General features: G+C 37.0%; 1 protein-coding gene, 1 long non-coding RNA gene and 1 other non-coding gene across 12 annotated transcripts in view; 1 reads left to right on the top strand and 2 right to left on the bottom strand.

Annotated features, from left to right (window-relative positions):
• Nucleotides 1-20557, bottom strand: part of CEP295 (centrosomal protein 295) — a 79295-nt gene that overhangs the window by 33975 nt on the left and 24763 nt on the right. For 9 of the 10 annotated variants that reach the window (XM_030559350.1, XM_030559357.1, XM_030559332.1 and 6 more), the window contains 11 exons: nt 19306-20437; nt 17323-17503; nt 17024-17176; nt 12961-13179; nt 9724-9833; nt 8523-8667; nt 7146-7391; nt 6202-6356; nt 4691-4856; nt 2247-2929; nt 1450-1623 (listed from right to left, as the gene is read on the bottom strand). In XM_030559350.1, the coding sequence (XP_030415210.1) occupies nt 1450-1623; nt 2247-2929; nt 4691-4856; nt 6202-6356; nt 7146-7391; nt 8523-8667; nt 9724-9833; nt 12961-13179; nt 17024-17176; nt 17323-17503; nt 19306-20437 (3364 nt within the window). The remainder of the gene's footprint in view (nt 1-1449; nt 1624-2246; nt 2930-4690; nt 4857-6201; nt 6357-7145; nt 7392-8522; nt 8668-9723; nt 9834-12960; nt 13180-17023; nt 17177-17322; nt 17504-19305; nt 20438-20557) is intronic. The other variant, XM_030559341.1, reaches the window with a different exon arrangement.
• On the bottom strand, nt 8935-9017 carry LOC115644626. The gene has a single exon (XR_003998562.1). It is a non-coding gene; the product is annotated as a small nucleolar RNA U2-19 (small nucleolar RNA).
• LOC115650124 lies at nt 11265-19759 on the top strand. The gene is made up of 4 exons (XR_004000011.1): nt 11265-11954; nt 13065-13207; nt 17599-17661; nt 19677-19759. It is a non-coding gene; the product is annotated as an uncharacterized LOC115650124 (long non-coding RNA).

Raw genomic sequence — 20557 nt, 5'->3', positions numbered from 1 at the left:
TCTGCCCCCACTTACATCTGATTGCTCTTCTTCCTATTCCATCTCTAGCTCCCACATCCACTCTCACACAGTTCTGTCTCCTTCTCCTATTCTCAGATAAATGTTATTCCCCAAACCTGCCCCAATGTTTACAACATCCTCCAACAGTCTATTCTCAATTTCCTCCACTGTCTAATTGTTTCTTAAAAGCCACCTTCATGCACTTGGAGCTCTTCACTGTCTCTATGCCCTCCTGCAATTGAATTATTATTATTCATTTGATTGTATGCGATCATCTTCCCAAGATACCAGCTATGTTAGCATGTTCCTTCATAACATTGGCTGGCATCAACTATATTACAGTCATCCACATAGTCTTGAGAAAATGTATCTTCTTTGAATAAATTACCCTGTGATCATCCACTGTCAGAATGGTTTAATCCTAACTGGCATTATCTGTAGAGCTTGGAACTGGTCAGGGACAGTTTGTGGACAACATATGAGCATCTGAATAAGGCCTGAATGATCTAGGTCAAAGAGAACCCAACCAAGGAAATGCCTGGAAAACTGGCAGTTCTCAGATGAGGAAACAATGATTCACAACCTGATTTTAAAGGTTTATCATTAGCATCCTCATGGACCTTTCCAGAGCTGTTGAAATATCCTGAGGATGGAACAGTTGCTACACTAGCCTGAGTCATGCAACGCTGAGGAAAAGCTATAGTTTATCCACTGAGAAGGAAAAGGGAGGATTGGACAGAGAGACCCCTAAACATTGTCTGAATTTCAGTTCCAGAAGTCTCATTAAAAGTCTACTACAAAATACCCTGGGGCAAGTTTCCTACATTAGAATAAGAAAGCCTGCAGTCAGAACTTAAATAGCATACTCACACCCACTGACTTAGTCATTCAATACCCTACAGGGTTTGGGAACCTCATTCGTTTAATTTGAGTAAGAGACACAAAAAGGATACTATAATAAAAGACTAGTGCAGTAATGCAATGAGCCCACCCTCTTCTGTCTATTCTGAGAACTGCAGATGGCTCTGAAGTGTGCCTCTATCCAATGCCTGGATGCCCTTTCTCTAGTAAGGTAATAGGATTTTTGCCTTTCCCATTGAGTCTTTCAGGAATGGGTTATTGCTCTGCCTTACTAACAACAGCAGGACATTTCTGTTCTTCTGACAGTGTGAACTTTGGAGTACTCCATCTCAACTAAGCTGCTGGGGTAAGGCAAAGGACGAAGAGAAGAAAGCAGGATGGATTTCAGTTCTCAGCATGAGCCCAACCTATCAGACATGGCATTACCACCAAATGGCTCAAATATTTGCAAATCTGGAGAACCCAAAACATGCTAATGATCTACAATATTGTATTATATGCTTTAAAATTGCCAAGTTTCTTCTTATTCTTACTAAAGCAAAAAAATATCAGCAGTGCCAGGCTCAAAAAGAGATGATCAAGATTTACCTCAGAACAACTTTTAAGTTCAGACTGGCCAGCATATGCCAGGCTATCAAACTTGTTTTTTCTTTTTTTCTCTTGGCTACTGTGTTCCGAGTCTGATTCTGCAACACTGATGTCATTTGAGCTTATCAGAGTCAGTTCAGGTTCTTCCATAATACCATGCCCTGACTCTGTCTCCTAGAAAATAGAGAAGACATCATCAAGGTAAAAATCAATATTTCTAGCAACAGCAACATTGTTAGCCTGTTACAAAGGAAAGAATTGTTCAACATACAGATAAAGAAAATGTGCTCCAGGCAGTGAAAGGAATACCTCAGGCAAAGTGCTCCTCCCACATTTTTGCTGTACTCAGAACTCCTCCAAAGGAGCTCAGTCCAACCTAAATATTTAATTTGCCATTGTACAAAACCTCCCTTACACCCCTCCACTAAACCGGAATTCTAGTTACAGCCTGAAAGCTAATTCTTGGCAAACAACAGTAGCTTTTGTTTGATCCGTAAGGGAACAGCATTTATAAACACAGCTTCGTTGTTTTCCTAAATTAAGCATTTTAGCCTCATCTTCCTTTACCATAATTGCTAGCCTTTTCTCAAAGAAAATATAGACCTAAAATGACAAAGATCAGTATAATTTCAGATTAAATTACACAAGTTTTAAGACGTCTCCAACTAAAACTGTAAAGTGAAATTTGCTAAATTTTCAAATTACAAAAGCTCTAAAATAGCTTGGAGCAATTGGTTGAAATCTGAATGGCATTTAACTCACTAACAATTACCTTGTGAAACCTTTATTTCACTCACCCAGACTGGCACACGGCTTTGTAAGGAATGTGACCCTGAACTTATTGTGAGTACTGAATTAAAATTTTGGTTTTGGGGTATTTCTGGCAAACCACCATTTTGTTGTCCAGTTGCTTGTGAAGGGCTGACATAGATTTCTGAGTCTATTGCTCTAGGCATTCTAGATGACATCTGTACTTTTAGAATGCTTTGTTCTTCCTCCAATATATTTGTACTGCACGGTGAGTGGTCACCTTCCACAATCCTATTTGCTTCATTTTTAAGAACTGGGGTTTCAGTAAGATCCCTATGCTTATTTGGTGTCACAACAGGTAATTCTTCAAAACTTAAGTTCTCTTTTCTCAGTTCCCCAACTTCTTTTACTGAATGTTCAGTCAGGAGAGTCTCATTTTCTGTAATCTGTGTTGTAATTAGCTGATAAAATGAACCCAGTTCTTCCAATGAACTCAGAGTTGGACTCCGCAGGTTTTCCAATGAAGACTGGAGATTAGTATTCTCTATATTTCTCGCCAGACCCTCATATTGGTCTCCAACAGGTAAAACGTAGTTCTCGTTCTCTGATTTTTTAATTTTAGAATTTTGTTCAAATACAATGCGAAGACCTATTGGTTGTTCAGTACTCTGGCTGTGCTCATTCAGGGTAGATTCCAAGGGAAGAGGGTGAAAAGATTCTTCAGAACCTGCTTGAAAAAAAAGTCAGACTGTCAGAAAGGTCTAAATACAGACAATAGAGTTTACAAAAAGGAAGCAAGCCATGGTCTAGAAAGTAATTATTTATGCATTTAAGAAAATTATAGTAAAATAGGCAACAATGTTTTAACTCCAGTAATTTCATTCCAGTACATAATATTCACATTTATTAAGATATTATGGTGTTTTTTATGTCAATTTGGTGAATCAGAATGAAATTCTTCCTAGATAGCCAAATACCCAAATCATAAAAAACCTACGTATTAATCAGGAAAGTATCTTCATTTAAAAATAGTTATTTTACACAAAATAATTTTGGTTTCTTTTAAACACAATCTCTAATAGCTTTATATTTCTTGACATAGTAACTTGTCCTTTTTTCTTTAACGTTTATGGCCAGATTCTCTGCTGGTGTAAGCTGACACAACTACACTGAAGTCAGTAGAGCTGCACCAATTTATACCAATCAGAGAATCTGGCCCTTAGAAATCACATTCAGTTAGAAAGCCTTAGGATTTCAAGCCTCTCTGACAGCGTCTCTAAAGGAAGCAAAAGAAGAAAAAAATCATTACTGGTGCTGTATACATTAACAGAAGAAAAAAATCTGAACACAGCCTGTTCTTTCTTATAAAGGCCAAGTACATCAGGTGGTTATTCTCACTTAGATTTCCCTTAAGATCTACACATACAAAACAAGTTATACTTAGGAGGCACTTAGATACTACAGCAATGGGATTATATCTATCTAATAAGAGGTTCTGATTCTAGGGTGGTTTTTTAATATTTGGAAGTTAGCAGATAAGCATTCTTTCAAATATACATGTCTCTAAATATGGTAATAAGATATCATTGATAAGCAGGCTCATGTCACACACAAACAGACTTTGTGATATGCAGACAACTTTCAAAATATTTCCCTATGGCCAAATCCTGCAAACCTGAACACAAGCAAAACATCTGTAATTTTACTTGACTAATGGTGAACAGCAGCAGCAAAAAAACTGAAGTCCACAGGAACAACTCATACTTTGAGATCAGTCATTGCTTAAAAAAAAAAAAAAAGAAGACTTCACATTTTAGGTCTGTCATCTGATCTACCTTAAAAGTGCCCATAGTAATGCATGTCACATAATTTTATTCTATTTTCAGTACATGAAATAATTGGTTTTGGAGAGATGCAATTTACAAGGATTAAGAAAAATTAATGATTTAAGCTAAAATTACAATTTTAAATTCTACCCTTAAATCACTATTATGTCCAGATATTGAGCATCATACATTCTGCATTTGGATCTCTGCAATACCCAGGAACAGCAAGGTGAGACAGACAGAATGGGTGCCCACAGCTTTAAAATGTGAACAGCATTTTTTTCCTTTTGGTTGAGAGAACTGTATCAATAAATAAGCAGTATCTATACATTACAGAGTGGTCTGAATATAAAAATAACATGTTCTCAAAGGAAATGTATACCAAAGTCAACAGTCAATTTTAATAATTGGGAAGGCAAAGAACTGGACTGTGTAATTCCTGGGAATGTCACCCAACAGCAGAAAAACTAAGAAACCAGGTCTGTGGACACAGTCTTGTTCAATAGCAGTGGGGGCACAGAGTAAGAGCTAAGCTATGATATTGCAGAGAAGACAGAGTATGTAACGAACAGCTAGCAGTGTCTCACTAACTTCAAGAGAACACAATTGCAGGGGACCAAACAACTACAAATCTTCACATTTAGACATTAAAAACAGATCCATACCCAGAGTAACATTTGCCTTAATTGACTCCTCTGCCTGTGATGTAGTATTGTTTAGCTTCTTTGTATTAAGAAAAGAATGCAGATTGTAACTTCTCGCTTTCAAGCTAGAGGACGTGTCTTCAGGAAATACAGATGTGTCTTGACTTTGGATTGAGAAAGCGAAACTCTAGTGGCAGAAGAATCATGGCAAAGAGCTGAGTTATTGATCATGGTTAAATATTCTCAAATATAATACAAGACAAAAACTGCAACAGTAATTTTTAATGTTTCTTTCAGATCCATTTTTATCACAAAAAGCAAATTACTGTGAACTACATTGTCAGTTAAGAACATAAGAACGGCAGTACCGGGTCAGACCAAAGGTCCATCTAGCCCAGTATGTCTACTGACAGTGGCCAATGCCAGGTGCCCCAGAGGGAGTGAAGCTAACAGGCAATGATCAAGTGATCTCTCTCCTGCCATCCATCTCCATCCTCTGATGAACAGAGGCTAGGGACACCATTCTTTACCCTTCCTGGCTAATAGCCATTTATGGACTTAGCAACCATTAATTTATCCAGTTCCCTTTTAAACATTGTTACAGTCCCAGCCTTCACAACCTCCTCATGATTTTATATACCTCTATCATATCCTCCCTTAGTCTCCTCTTTTCCAAGCTGAAGAGGCCTAGCCTCTTTAATCTTTCCTCGTATGGGACCCTCTCCAAACCCCTAATCATTTTAGTTGCTCTTTTCTGAACCTTTTCTAGTGCTAGAATATCTGTTTGAGGTGAGGAAACCACATCTGTACACAGTATTCGAGATGTGGGAGAACCATGGATTTATATACGGGCAATAATATATTCTCAGTCTTATTCTCTATCCCCTTTTTAATGATTCCTAACATCGTGTTTGCTTTTTTGACCGCCTCTGCACATTGCGTGGACATCTTCAGAGAACTATCCACGATGACGCCAAGATCTTTTTCCTGACTTGTTGTAGCTAAATTAGCCCCCATCATATTGTATGTATAGTTGGGATTATTTTTTCCAATGTGCATTACTTTACATTTATCCACATAAATTTTCGTTTGCCATTTTGTTGCCCAATCACTTAGTTTTGTGAGATCTTTTTGAAGTTCTTCACAATCTGCTTTGGTCTTAACTATCTTGAGTAGTTTAGTATTATCTGCAAACTTTGCCACCTCACTGTTTACCCCTTTCTCCAGATCGTTTATGAATAAATTGAATAGGATTGGTCCTAGGACTGACCCTTGGGGAACACCACTAGTTATCCCTCTCCATTCTGAGAATTTACCATTAATTCCTACCCATTGTTCCCTGTCTTTTAGCCAGTTCTCAATCCATGAAAGGACCTTCCCTTTTATCCCATGACAGCTTAATTTCTAGATTAAAAACACAAACTTGCCACTGTATTTTCTGAAAATGTCAAAAGATTAAGTTTCTAATCACATAACATTGTAATCTTACATAAATTGCGTGCCTTCCCTTATTTCAAAACTTTGTGTAATACCTTGCCAAAATCTTTGCTGTCTTCAGAAATCCTATGTTGAGAAAGGGATGACGAGATATCAAAGTCAGGACTTGGTTCCAAAGGCTGAAAAAGCTGATGTTGAAAGTCAGGGAAATTTCTTTCTATCTCAGAAAAATCGAGTCCAACTGCTGGAGCTTTTAAAAAAAAAGTGGAAAATTTATTTTTCAAAAATGCAAACGTGGCACCTACAGCTCAGGTGCTATAAATGTAATGCATAAGACTTAAAAAGTTTATAAATAGTTTTTGCAAGTATTTTGTGTTAAAACAGCTGTCTACATCACTGTATCTCTGAAGTGATGCATGTGTATACAATACCCATAAGGTTGTGCTGAGTCAACTCTTAAAGTAAAAACTAAGATTGTTTTTAAGTATTCTGGGACAGTGATAAACTAAAATGCTGAAGTTAAGTAGTAATTCATGACCATATTGTTATACTTTCATGCACAGTCTTCTAATTTGAAGGCACAGAGTATTAACAAAAACATTAAGGGTATATAAAAAATGCTATATAAATTACATCTCATTTTCTTTAACAGATTTGGTTTAAAATGCTAGTATTTATTATTTACAGTTAGCTGTGCATGTGTGTGTTTTCCACTACAGACTGAGATAAATCAATGGTAAAAAATATCTTGAAACCACCCAATTATCCTACCAGCTGCACAGGTACAACTTCCTCTGAAGCCAATGGGAGTTGCACATATGCAACTGACTATATAATTGGGCCTCTGATCCTTTCGGCATTTGGTCACAGGGTGCAGAATATCAGCAGAACAAGGAACATCAACATGTATATTATCTAGTGATTAACAAAATGTAATTAAAATTTGAACACAGGTTAAATGTATGTTCTTGTTAAACTCCTTTTCACAGTATACTTCTAGTTCTTGTATTCATTCTCCATACTCTAAACAAGTTATTACCATGGAAAGATGTACTGTTTTCAGGTAACCAGTTCAAATCTTTCGTATATTTGTCTATGATCTGCTGAATTTGACTTCTATTAGAGATAAAATTCTCTTCTGCAGGCAGATGAAATTCACAAACTCCAGAAGAATTCTCTTGTCTCTGCAGAGCAGTGGCAGGTGCTGGAGATGCTGAAGAGTCCCAAGGGCTGCTTGCTGTTTCTCTCAATATCCTATCCTCTGCACTATTTGAAGACGACAACTCTGGAAGATAAACCATAAGTCTGACACCCAGTTCTGCAAATAAGCCACTTAAGTGAACTTGTCTGAAAATAAACTTTTGTTCGACAGCATAAACCTTGAAACAATGTAAACTGACGATTTTATAAAAAGGTCTTCTATCATAATTCTCTCCCATACTATAAACTTAACAGCAATTTCTATAATTCTACATTGACAATACCTAATTATATAATACTCAATGGAGCTTAGCAACTTCAAAGGATGAAGATCTTTACCCTCTCTCTCAGGTACATATATGACCTGCAATGCCACAGCATCGGAGCGCCTCTCAATTTTTTAGTGTATTCTTAAACACTCATTATGTAGGGCAGTGCCAGTTTGCCTTTTAAAAAATTTACATAACACGACAGGTAAAAGCGTTATTAAATATTTTGAAAAATCTTTAATCAGAAGAGCGTATTCAAAAAGAGTAAAGAAAAGTTAGTCATAATGATAACTCAGTCACACCGATGTGCATGTTTTATGTTTACTAACTTGTCATATCGTTCACATTCACATTAACTCAAGACCATGAAATTTCTTCCCCAATTGAGATTTTCCCAGAAAATTATGAACATATAAAAACCATCAGACCTGATAAAACCATACCTCTACAAAGTGTATGCTATGAAAAAACATCTGAAGTTTGTGATCACTGCTCCAACTGTCAAGTAATACTGAAACTCACAGATAGCTGTAGAAGAGCAAAGACTTACTGTATGTGCTGATTAGCCATGTCTGAAATGTTTATTCAGAAAAAAAAATTAACAATTTATAGTTTGTTTTCTTTTTTCAATTTTGCCAACTTGAAAACCTGAGGTATTTCAGATAACAGTACTTGTAACATCAGTTGCCATTTGCCAAAACTACTGTAGTTGTAGTTAACATGCTAATATGTTTAGCTTACTTGAAAGTCAAATAAAGCTACAACCATAGAACATGCATTACATTTTATTTATGCCCTATTTCAGAGGGCAACTTTAACAAGGCTTAAGTCAAGTTTCACATGAATCAATCTTCTTTCAGAAGAACTCACTAATGTCAAAGTATTAGACTAATTTTCCTTTATAATATTGTAAATAAAATCCAGTTTATAAGAAAAAAAGTATTTACCAGTGTTAGCAGGGCTTAGGTCCAACTTTTCGCTGGTTAAAAAACTGCCAGTGGAAATTGTTGTTGAAGACAAATAATCACAGGCTACCTCTCGTGCACAAGCCGGTGGAGCAAAACTGGTTGTCCATCCTTTAGAAAGTGCTACCTAGGGTCAAGAAAATATGACTATAGCATTGCGTAGGGACAAGACAAATTATTTAAAATATAAACACTTAATTTTGAGCTCAGTTCAAGTGTAGAAACCTTCATTATTTGAAGAGTCAGACAAAATAAAGTTCATCATTGCTCAGTAAAAACCATTTCCTCACACATGCCTGTGTACACACCCCCCGCCACACACACACACACACACACACCTCTCCCCCCACACACAACCGCACACAACCACATTTTCAAGAACCATTATATTGCTTCCCAGAACTGGATATAGATCATACACCATGTAAACCAGGTGATCTACTGGTGCTCAGATTTGGCTATTTCTCATCACAGATCTACTTCAATAATAAGAGAGCAGATCTCAGAGGAACAGAAGTGCAGTATCGGAAAGCCTCCATGTTTATTTTATAGGTGACATGCAAAGGAAGATTGCTGGGTTTGTGCCTTTTTTGCTTCTTTATGTCAGATAAATGGGGCCGGAAAAGGTTTATTTTATTTTTTTAGAAATTTTGCTTTGTTTTAAATTGTAAAAATATCAGGGATACAAAGTTCTCTCCCCTGTTTTTACTGGACAAATCCTTAGAAGACCAGGAAAGCTGGAATAAGTGCTCTCTTAGTCCTGAACTAAAAGGGACAAGATATTTGAATGTTTCAAAGATTTTGCTGCTGTCCTTTTTAAAGTGTTAACAAAACAGGTTTAAATGACTTAAAACCCTTTTATCTAATCAGTTACTCAGAAACTTGTAATATTCACACCACTTCTCTAGTAGTCTATGAAAACTTGCAGGAAATAAAGGGCAAACAAGACCTGAATTTCTACTGAAAAAGGAAGCAGAATTGCATGTGTGTTTTACACATCATAAAACAACAAAATTATGGTATAACTAACTTCCCCTGCCTCCAGCAAAATACTTTGCAGGTCACCTTCAAATTCATATTTCAAGTTAATAAAAAGGTCTAGGAAATACTAAAACAGTCAGCTGAATTTAAGTAGTATGGTTATTTTAAATGACATGATATATTAATTTCCAGTATAACTAACCGTACTATCAGGTCTAAATGATGGTCCAGAATCTGTAATTACTCCCCTTCCAATGTCAGCAGCATAAACTGGTAAATCTTGATCCATGACAACAGAAGCCTTGGGGTTGGCTGTAAATCAAAAACAGGAAACAGCTAAAAATCCAATGCTACCAAATTCTGAACACTAGATGGCAACCATACTTAATCCTGCTGCCTCAGTTCTTATATAACTTGTTGACTTCTGTTCATGTTTACCTCTTCTTTATCACCTATAAAACACTATCTGCGCCACTGTGTTACTTCCAAGAACAGTAATTGCACTGGTAAATACAGAGTGCTTCTCCTTAGTTGGCTTTTCTACAATTTACAAATGCCAAGGATACACGCTTTTTTGCAAAATATTATCTGAAAAACTTAATCAGTGAGGGAAGTATGACATCAACAGTTAGAGAAAGAAAAAACTTACCTAGAACAGTGGTTCTCAAGCAGGGGTATGTGTACCCCTAGGGGTACGCAGAGGTCTATCAACTCATCTAGATATTTGCCTAGTTTCACAACAGGCTGCTACATGAAAAGCATTAGCGAAGTCAGTACAAACTAAAATCTCATTTTATAATTATATGGTAAAAATGAGAAAGGAAGCAATTTTTCAGTAATGGTGTGCTGTGACACTTTTGTATTAGGTCTGATTTTGTAAGCCAGCAGTTTAAGTGAGGTGAAATTTGGGGGTATGCAAGCCAAATTAGCCTCCTGAAAGAGGTGAAGTAATCTGGAAAGGTTGAGAACCACTGACCTAGAAGGCCAAGAGCTCCCTCTTTGAGGCTAATTAGAGAATGGACTCTCAGATCTCACATCCCAAACTTTTGAAATAGAAACACAAAAGACTGGTGCAGATAACGCAAAGATTGGTGGAGTGATAAATAATGAGGAAAGGGCAGTAATACAAGTGATCTGGATCGCTTGGTAACGTGGGCCCATTTAAACAAAATGTGAGTTAATACAGTCAAATGCAAAGTTCTACATCTAGGAACAAGGAATGCAAGCCCGATCTATAGAATGAAGGACTATATTCTGAAAAGCAGTGACTCTGAAAAGGATTTAGAGATCAGAGTGGACAAGTAACTCAAAATGAGTTCCAGTGTGATGCTGTGGCAAAAAGGACTAATGCAAGCAGGGAAGTAGCAGTAGGGAGGTGATTTTACCGGCGTATATGGCATTGGCGAGACTGATACCAAAAGACTGTCACAATACTTTAAACAAGATGTTGAAAAATTGAACAAGTACAGAAACAAGCCACAAACATTATTCAAAAAGCCTTGCAGAGAGACAGAGCTCGAACTGTTTAGTTTATCAAAAAGAAGAGTGAGACATGATTTGATTACAGTGTATGTGTTCTTCACAAGGAGAAAATACCAGGTGCTGAAGAATTCTTCAATCTAGTGTAGAAAGGCATAATAAAGACCAAAGCTGAAAGCTGAAGCCAGACAAATTAAAACTAGAAACCAGGCAAAAACAATTTTAAACAGTGAGGGCGATTAGCCACTGGAACAGACTATCAAGGAAAGTGATGGAGTCTCCATCTCTTGATGTCTTCAGACTAAGACAGGATGCCTTTCTGGAAAACACGCTTTAGCTAAACACAAGTTATGATGTAGTCCAGTGGTTCTCAACCTATTTACCATCATGGGCCGCGTATGTGGTGCACAATGTGTTATGTGGGCTGCATCTAATACTATCCCTATGGCCCTGAGGATGTCACATTAGCCGCAGTTTGAGAACCACTGCTGTAGTCAAACACAAATTGTTGGGCTCAATGCAGGCGTGATGGGGTGAAATTTAACAGCCTCTGATATACAGGAAGTTAGACCAGGTGATCTAATATTGCCTTCTAACTTTAGACTATTAAAAAACTATGCTATAATTGAAAAAAAATGTGTTGCATTAGTGTATAGCACTAATGCCTGTTCATTCTTGTGATATTAACATAGGGATGAATACATCACAATTTCACATCCTAGGCCAAATGAATTGCTGATCTCTGTGGAGTTAGCAAAGAGACGTTTATCCTGATCTCATTGCTTAGTTCCAGTAGTGAAGAACACAGTATTTGGAGGATGGCAACAGAAACTGCAAAAGCACTAGTTTTCTTGGTTTGACCCACTCAAAAAACAATTGTCTCCCACAGCCTCCAGCATCCTGTAAGAGATTCTTATACTTCAATATGCTGGCTATTACACCGTGGCAATGAATGTAAGTATTTTTGCAAAATTAAAGCTAGAATATATCTTATTTATTCACTGGAAGTCCATTTGTTGTAAACTAGTAATAAGGATTTGAATAAACATTTCTAAGACAAAACCCCAGTCAAGAAGCTGCTTCATGAGAAACAAAAAAATCCCAAGATTGGCTGGGACAAGCAGGGAGACAAACCCTTCAGAGCTAAGTCAAGGCGCATGTTTCAAGCTAGGTGACACCAAGGTGACAATCCAACCTGCAATAATGCCTTTACGAGCAGGTATTTTGGATTAAAGTGGATATCTAGGCAAAATGAAAATGGATCAGAAAAGGAACAATGTTCAGTTAGCAGCTCTGACTGGGCTAACAATGTGGAAGTAAAATCACATCTGGAACAATGCTAGCAGGGCTGTTTGGGATTGGGGGCTGAGCAGATAAACATGGAATGGCGTTTAAGGCTGGAAAATTTAAGGTGTTTTTATATAAAATCTAGTTACTATTTTAAACCAAAATACTGTACAACACAGCTATATATAAATTGCCTACCTCATACACATTCAGGTTTTTTTTTAAAAAACTATCTTTAGTCAATATCTTATTAAAACCAGAGTTAGTCAAAGGAAAATATATGCTTGGCAGGAATACCAAACTCAGTCCTGAAATCCAGAGCCACAGGGATGAAAGCATCAAAGACCACAATTACCACCCATATGATAAGTTGTTTGGTTCCTTGAGGAAATCATCATACAATAAATACAAGGAAAATTCCCTAAAATACGATCTATAAAACTGAATAGTACATTTAAATATATGTAGAGTCAAGCTTCTCTCTCTCTCTCTCTCACACACACACACACACACACACACACACACACACACACACACACACACACACACACACACACACACACACACACACACTGTACATCCTCTAACAAATCAGGTCAGACAGTTAAAGAGCTGTATATTTTACAATGTTAAAATAACTACATATACCTTAAAAAAAGATGGATTCTCCCACCTGGCTCATGTGAACTACTAGCATCCACCATCAGTCTTTCATGCCATGAACTACTTAGTTGGTTAGTGTATCTTGGATTCTCACTAGAACCTTGTTCTTTGCAGTTTGCTATGGATAAGTCTCTTTCTTCATGAACCGATTCACTGTTGCACATGCCAGACACTAGCTCTTCCACAGATGACATGAGAGAAGCTTCTTCACCAACGGAATCTGTCTTATCTGAATTTGAAAGATTAATTTATTTGAGGTAAGAGGTAATGTTTCATAAAAAGACATGCTGTGTTGAAATGTGCATTTTGTACTACAGAAATACAGTACTGAATTTGTTAAGTGTTTTATTTCAATTGAAATGTTTAGCACTTGCAAAAATGCATTTAATTTCAAGGTTTAATTTAAAGCGATACTGTGAACTTGAACTCTAGTCAATTAAAAAAATTAAAACTAATTTACTGAGTCCCTCTGCCCATTTGTGTAGTTTTAGAACCAGGTTTTCCTAGTTTTGAAAGACCTAAGCAATTAAGGAAGTTACCTGACTTTTCAGGAGAAATAACAGTGAAACTGACAATCTACAAAGTATTGTCAAATGTTCAAAGTACATAAAGAGAAATATTGTTTCCAATCATAAAAATGTAGGCCTGGAAGGGACCTTGAGAGGTCATCTAGTCCAGTTCTCTACATAGAGGAATGACTCGGTATTGTTCAGATCATCCTTGACAGGTGTTTTTCTAACCTGCTCTTAAAAAACTTTACCCATGGAGATTCAATAACCTCCCTAGCCAATTTGTTCCAGTGCTTAACTACCCTGACAGTTTTTCCTAATGTCTAACCTAACTGCCTGGCTGCAATTTAAGCCCATTACTTCTTGTCCTGTCCTCAGTGATTAAGGAGAACAATTTATCATCCTCCTCTTTATAACAACCTGTTATGTAATTGAAGACTGCTGTTATGTCCCCCCTCAGTCTCCTCTTCTCCAGGCTAAACAAGCTCAATTTTTCATTGCAGGTCATGTTTTCTAGACCTTCAATCATTTCTGTTGCTCTTTTCTGGACTTCCTCCAGTTTGTCCACATATTTTCCCCAAGTGTGGTGCCCAGAACTGGACACAATACTCCAGCTGAGGCCTTATTAGTGCTGAGTGGAGTGTAAGAATTACTTTTTGTGTCTAGCTTACAATACTCCTGCTAATACATCTCAAAAGGATATTCACTTTTTTTGCAACAGTATTACATAGACTCATTTAGTTTGTGATCCACTATACTTCAGATCCTTTTCTGCAGTATTCCTTCCTAGACAGCCATTTTCTACTTTGTATTTGTGCAATTGATTATTCCTTCTTAAGTGCAGTATTTACCATTTGTCCTTCTTGAATTTCATCCTATTTATTTCAGACCATTTCTCCAGTTTGTCAAAATCCTTTTGAATTCTAATCCTGTCCTCCAAAGCGCTTGCAATCCCTTCCTGTTTGGTATTGTCTGTACTCTCTATGCCATTATCCAAATTATTTTAATGAAGATACTGAATAGTGAAGCAATGACAGATCTTTGCGAGAACGCACACAATATGCCCTTCCTGCTCAATTGTGAACAAGTGATAAACTACTCTGAGTACTCTTTTCCAACCAGTTGTGCACCCGTCTTACAGTAGGTTTGTCTAAGCTATATTTCATTAGCTTGTTTATGAGAAGTCCATGTGAGGGACTTATGAAATGCTGTACTAAATTTGAGATGTATCACATCTACTGCTTCCCCTGATCCCTAAGGTGTTACCCTGCCAAATAAGGATAATAGGTTGGTTTGACATGATTTGTTCTTGACAATCCATGTAGACTTACTTATCACCTTATTTTCTTCTAGGTGCTTACAAATTGATTATTTGCTCCATTCTCTTTCTGGGTACTACCAAAGTTAAGACGACTGGTCTATATTCCCCTTTTTATACAAAAGGTACTATATCTGCCCTTTTCTAGTCCTTGGGCTCTCTCCCATCGTCCATGAGTTCTCAAAGATAATCACTAAAGCTTCAGAGATCTCCTTGGATCAGGCTCTGCCAACTTGAAGACATCTAACTTGTCTAAAGGCATGTCTACACCAGAAAATAAGGTCCACCTAACTTACGTCAGCCTACAACTGCCACAGCAATTACATTGGTTGTGCATATCTATGCTCTGCTCCTTGTGTCAGCAGTGTGTCCTCACTAGGAGTACTTGCACCAACTCAATTGTCCATGTTTGGCTTTTTGGGAAGAATTCTGAAAGCTAGCAACAGCTGATATAAGCAATCCAGTGTCTATACTGACACTGTATCGACATAATTACATCGACATTGACTCAGTAACTTCACCTCCATGAGCGACATAAAGTCAGTGTAGCAGGTGAGTTACATCGGTGAGGATGAAATTCTAGCATTGACACATACAGAGTTAGGTTGACATTTGGTCAATTCAAGACAGCTCTCTCTGTAGTGTAGACTAGGGCAAAGTCAATCTTAACTTGTTCTCTTCCTATTTCAGCCTCATGTCTGACTCCATTTACACTGATGTTCATTCACTATGTTAATCATCCAACGCTGCTAACTTTCTTGGTGAAAACCAAAACAAAAAACGTAATACGTTGCTGCATTTCCTAGTGTTGTCTTTCCCTCCTTATTGAGGAATGGGCCTACCTTGTCCTTGATGGTCTTCTTGTTTTTAATTTAATTTTGTTCCTACATGCTTGTGTTATTTTATAATCAGCCTCCGTAATTTGACCTAGTTTCCACTTTCTGTATGACACTTTTTTGCATTTGAGGTCATTGACGATCTCCTGGTTAAATCACAGTGGTTTCCCTATCTTTCCTATTCACTGGGATAGTTCGCTCTTGTGCCTTTAATAATGTTTCTTTAAAATACTGCCAACTTCCCTAAACATGCTTCCCACGGGATCTTATTTACCAATTCTCTGATTTTGCTGAAGTCTGCCTTCTTAAAATCCATTTTCTTTATCCTGATGTTTTCCCTTCTATCATTCCTTGATCATGAAATAAAGAGTTAATGATTCCATTTTCACCCAAGCTGCCTTTCACCTTCAAATTCTGAACTAGTTCCTCCCTGTTTGTCAGAATCAAATCAAGACTAGCCTCTTCCCTACTGTCTTCACCTTCTGTAAAGCTGTCTCTAATGCATCCAAGAATTTGCTGGATAATACATGCCCTGACTTATTATTTTCCCAACAGAAGTATGAGTAGTTGAAGTCCCTTGTCACTACCAAGTCATGTGATTTGGACGAGTTTGTTAATTGTTTAAAAAAAAAGCCTCATCCACCTGTTAAGTATTAGTCCTCTAGGGTGTTACTTATAACTACAGAAGGTATTCACACTACAGTCTGAAAATATAAATTGACATTTTCCCCTTGATTGTTACTATATTACAGTATGTCCTAAATGAACCTTACAACAAGCTTATTAGAAGTTCTGTAGCAATTTGACACCATCCCTTAATTTTGTTGCTGTTGCATATTCTGTGTATGTTCTAGCAACCCACCGCTGCTGTACAGCGCCTAACATCTGTAAAATTTCTATGCAGCAAAACTACCTCAAAGACAATTCATAAGGGAACACTTACACTGAAGCTGCATGTTTCAGATGAAATCTCAAAAAATGAACAGTTGAAAGATTTTAGATATTCCATATTTTATTTTTAAAGTCACTAACCTTCATTCTGAAAAGAATCCCTTCATATAAAAATATAGGGCCTGATCATCCAACCATACTGCACTGGGAGGGGCATGCAAATAACCAACATGATAACCAAGCCCCTGAAATTAAATTCCACGTAATTTCCCTTTTAAGTCTGTATTTAGATTGCAATTTCTCCAAGAAAGGCACCGGTTAACTGTAAATAATACAGTATGCTTTTTGTTGCTCTATAAATACAAAATAAATACCTGAACCTCAATAAAGCTACTGCTGAGACCACTGCTTCACCCTCAACCACCTCAAAGTCAAAGGAAAAAATGTTCATTTTTACTTCAGGAATTATATTTCAAGCTAATCAGAACATCCAGTACGTTTTTTTTTGTTTTTTTTTACCTGTAAAAGAAACTTTGCCACTCCTTGGTGTGTCTAGCTCTGGTATTACACTTAGTTCATGTTGTTCCAAATCTAGCCCTAACTTGATTTTAGCCAGAGGCGGTTTTGAAGTTCGCCATCTCCGTTCTCTTCCCAGAATTCTTTGAGACTGCTCTGTAATATAAAAATAATGTTCTGCAATTTACATATTTGTAACATACTATAAGCAGTTGAAGATCCAATCTGAGGGAAGGGAAAAAAGAAACCAGTTATAATTGAAAAAGTGAACAGCAGCATTATAATATGATAGATGGCCTCACCGATTTGCTCAGCTCGACTGATGCTTTGTGAAAGCAATCTATTTTCATCATATTTGTTCACATCACCACAATTAACTTCTTGAGATTTATTTTCTGCATCTCTGAAAAGGTAAGTCATCAGATTGAAGTGGTCACACTTCTCTGTTTCTGTCATCTCTCTGTACGTGTTAGATTCTTCTGCCTTAAAAGAGGAAGTAACAGTGGCTAAGATAATTTTCACACCCATTTTACTAAACCTATTTTTTTTTCATGTGTGCCAAATACCCTATACATCAGCACTTTCCAGAAGATGAAAAGAGAAAGGTTCTAAGAACTCAACCCAGCAAAATATCTAGGCATGTAAGTACTTGTTAAAAGTTAATTACTTGTGTGTTTAAGAGTTTTGCTGAATTGGGCCAAAATACTTTGTTTCTTGAAGGATCAAGTCCTGAAATAATATTTCTCCTTACTTCTCAGTTACTATTGACAGGGATTTTACTTCTCTGAACACTGCACAAATGAAAGGCAGGGAGCCAAAGCAGCATGAAGTCATTCTTTATGATGCCTACTGTTCAGGACCAGTTTAAATAAAATAAGGCAAAAAAGAGTTTTTGTATAGCCAGCTTCTATAAAGAGACTTGCTTAACATGAAGATATTGTGGACTATATTGGATAGAGATCAGCAAATAACTGAGTTTTTGGTTCAGTGGCTGAACCAAAATATGTAGGGGGAAAAACGTTCATTTTGAACCAAAACTGAATTATTTTGGTTTCTTGCTTAAATAAAATGGGTTGTTTCAAAATGAAATGTCAAAACAGCTCATTTAAAAAAAAAAAGTCACTTTTTATTCCGATGGACTATTAGCTGAATTCAAATCTGATATTCAATAGTTTTAGTTACCCTGAACCTGTGGTTTTCAGCAAATTTACTATCTACTGAAAAATCTTCATCCATTTCTAATCTTAAAACAGTAACTGAAGAGATCCGTTAGGTGACTTTATGGACAAGTTTTATACTGGAAAAATAGGCAGACTGGGAATTTTTAATACATGAACTTGATTCTGTAAATTCAAATAAATTTCAAACATCAATGGTAGCTTAGTTCATAGACAATTTGATCTCTGCTACTGCCCTCTTCCCCCGTTCCCCTCAACTTCCCCAAAAAAGGAAAATTCAGCAAAGAAAAAGCTTTAGAAAAGGCCCCATAGTTAGAGGGTTGGGGAGAGTTTTTCTTAGATTACAAGTGACAATTATGAGTGCCCCAACCTAATCCTTAATGGATATTTGTCCATATCTCAAATATCACACCATAGCTTTTTGCCTGCTCAGGAGAAGCCGTAAATTCAAACAAGGTTAGAATTGAGATGCAGAACAGGAAAGTTGCCTTTTGAAACAGATCAGCCTTTACAAATGTGAATTTCATTTTTTAAATTCCTTTGTAAAATGAACAGGGGTTATTTTATATATCTAAGTGATTAAAAAACAATTCAAAGTCTCAGAATATTACTGCTATTCAGAAACAATTTAACAAAACAAAAGGCAGCCAATATAAGCAATTTTAAAACCAATTTTCCTGTTTGCAGGTATAAAAAAGCACAGCTCAGTTTTTTAAAACAGTTTACCTGACAGAAGTGTTCACTACACCCTTAATGTTAGAGTTATCACTTAAAAGGTTGTAAAGCTGAAGAATTATGCTTCCAAATATTTCAAAAACTGTAACTACTTCAATGAACACTACGTTCAGAGTTCAATTTAAGACAAGTTTATCACAGTTCCTGTATGGTTGGACAGAGAGAGGCTCCTATGGCTCATCTAATAGAACCACTGATTACAGATCACAAAGGTCACAGATCACTAGTTTGAGTCTTGGTTTCAGTAATGGACAAATGCACATCCGCAAAGTCTGCACACTACATGGGGAACTCTGCTAATTGGCAAAGTCCCTTCTGTAGCCTGGACACTTACTAGCAGACAGCTTATTATACTACATTTACAAAACATACCTGCTTATTAAGAAAATCCTTCAAAGCCTCTTGTTGTCTCTGCATCTGTTCCTTTAATTTAGCCTGCTTACGTAAGAGCAGTTCTTCCTGCATTCTCTGCCTAGAAAGAAGAGCTTCTCTTTGTACATCCAGTTGCTCTTGCAGTTCTTTCAAATGGTCTTGCTGAGCTTGGATGCTCTCTGAAGAAGCTAGCACTCTCTCTCTTAACTTTAGTATATTGGAATAATTTAACAAAGATGCACCTCCATTTTTGGATGCCAAGGACTCCTGGATTGCCCCAGTTTCAGATTCATCAGGAAATAACGAAGTAAGATGTTGAAAAGCCTGGGGGATAGTTTGTTCAAAGGTTGTTTTTATGCTGCTCTCTGTAGGTACCTGCTGATATTCTGAAGAATCAAATGATGCAGCCTGAGCTATCAGAGACCCCTCTGCTGCTGGCGTATCAAGAACTATAAGCTGAGGCTGTTTTTGTGCTTCTGTCTCTATTAGTAGGTTTGGCATCTTCTGAGACATTACTGACTTTTTATCAAGACCCAGGGTTCTTGAAGACTCAGATGACTCTTCTGTGGGCAAAGCTGAACTGTCCCGTTGTATATGCACCTCTGTTTGCATCATAACTGAAGCATCTTGTGAAGTCATCATGACTGACCCAGGCAGCTTCTGGGATTCTGACAAGTCTCTCACCTGATTATCAGAAGGACCCAATATTTCCATCTGTTCTTGTGAAGGGTAATTCTGTTGTGGCAAATGAAACTGCCTTTGCTCTGACTCCGAGGCCTCTATAGATTGTATCTGTCTACTAGAGCCCATGTTATGCCTTTGCTCATCTCTCTGTTCAAATGGCTTTTCCAACACAAAATGTGTTCTTGAATGTGTGGTTAATGGCGGAGCATATTCTTGTACATGATCTTGTACAGATGACTGGTTAGCTGATGGATGATCTCTATGAAACACTGTGGGTCCACGCATTTGTAAAACTGATTCACAAGTAGTAGGTTTTAAGTTAATAAATCTTGATTGCAATGTAATCGCAGAGCCTAATGGCATAGAAATAGATGGATATCTTTGCTTCAACTTATTCTGATATTCCTGCAACTGTTTTCTGGCTTCTTCAACTGACTGTTTGTGCAATCTAAACAAAAACAAAAACATTTCTTTCCTGTGTAGCACGAAGACAGTTTTCATTACTGGAACAGATTTCAGTTACAAAATAATTCTCAAATAATCCACCTAAGATATTAATTTTACATGG

Source organism: Gopherus evgoodei, chromosome 1 (genome assembly GCF_007399415.2).
Source record: "Gopherus evgoodei ecotype Sinaloan lineage chromosome 1, rGopEvg1_v1.p, whole genome shotgun sequence".
NCBI lineage: Eukaryota > Metazoa > Chordata > Testudines > Testudinidae > Gopherus > Gopherus evgoodei.
The sequence above is the reverse complement of the archived record's forward strand: the minus strand, read 5'-3'. Positions and strand labels throughout refer to the sequence as shown.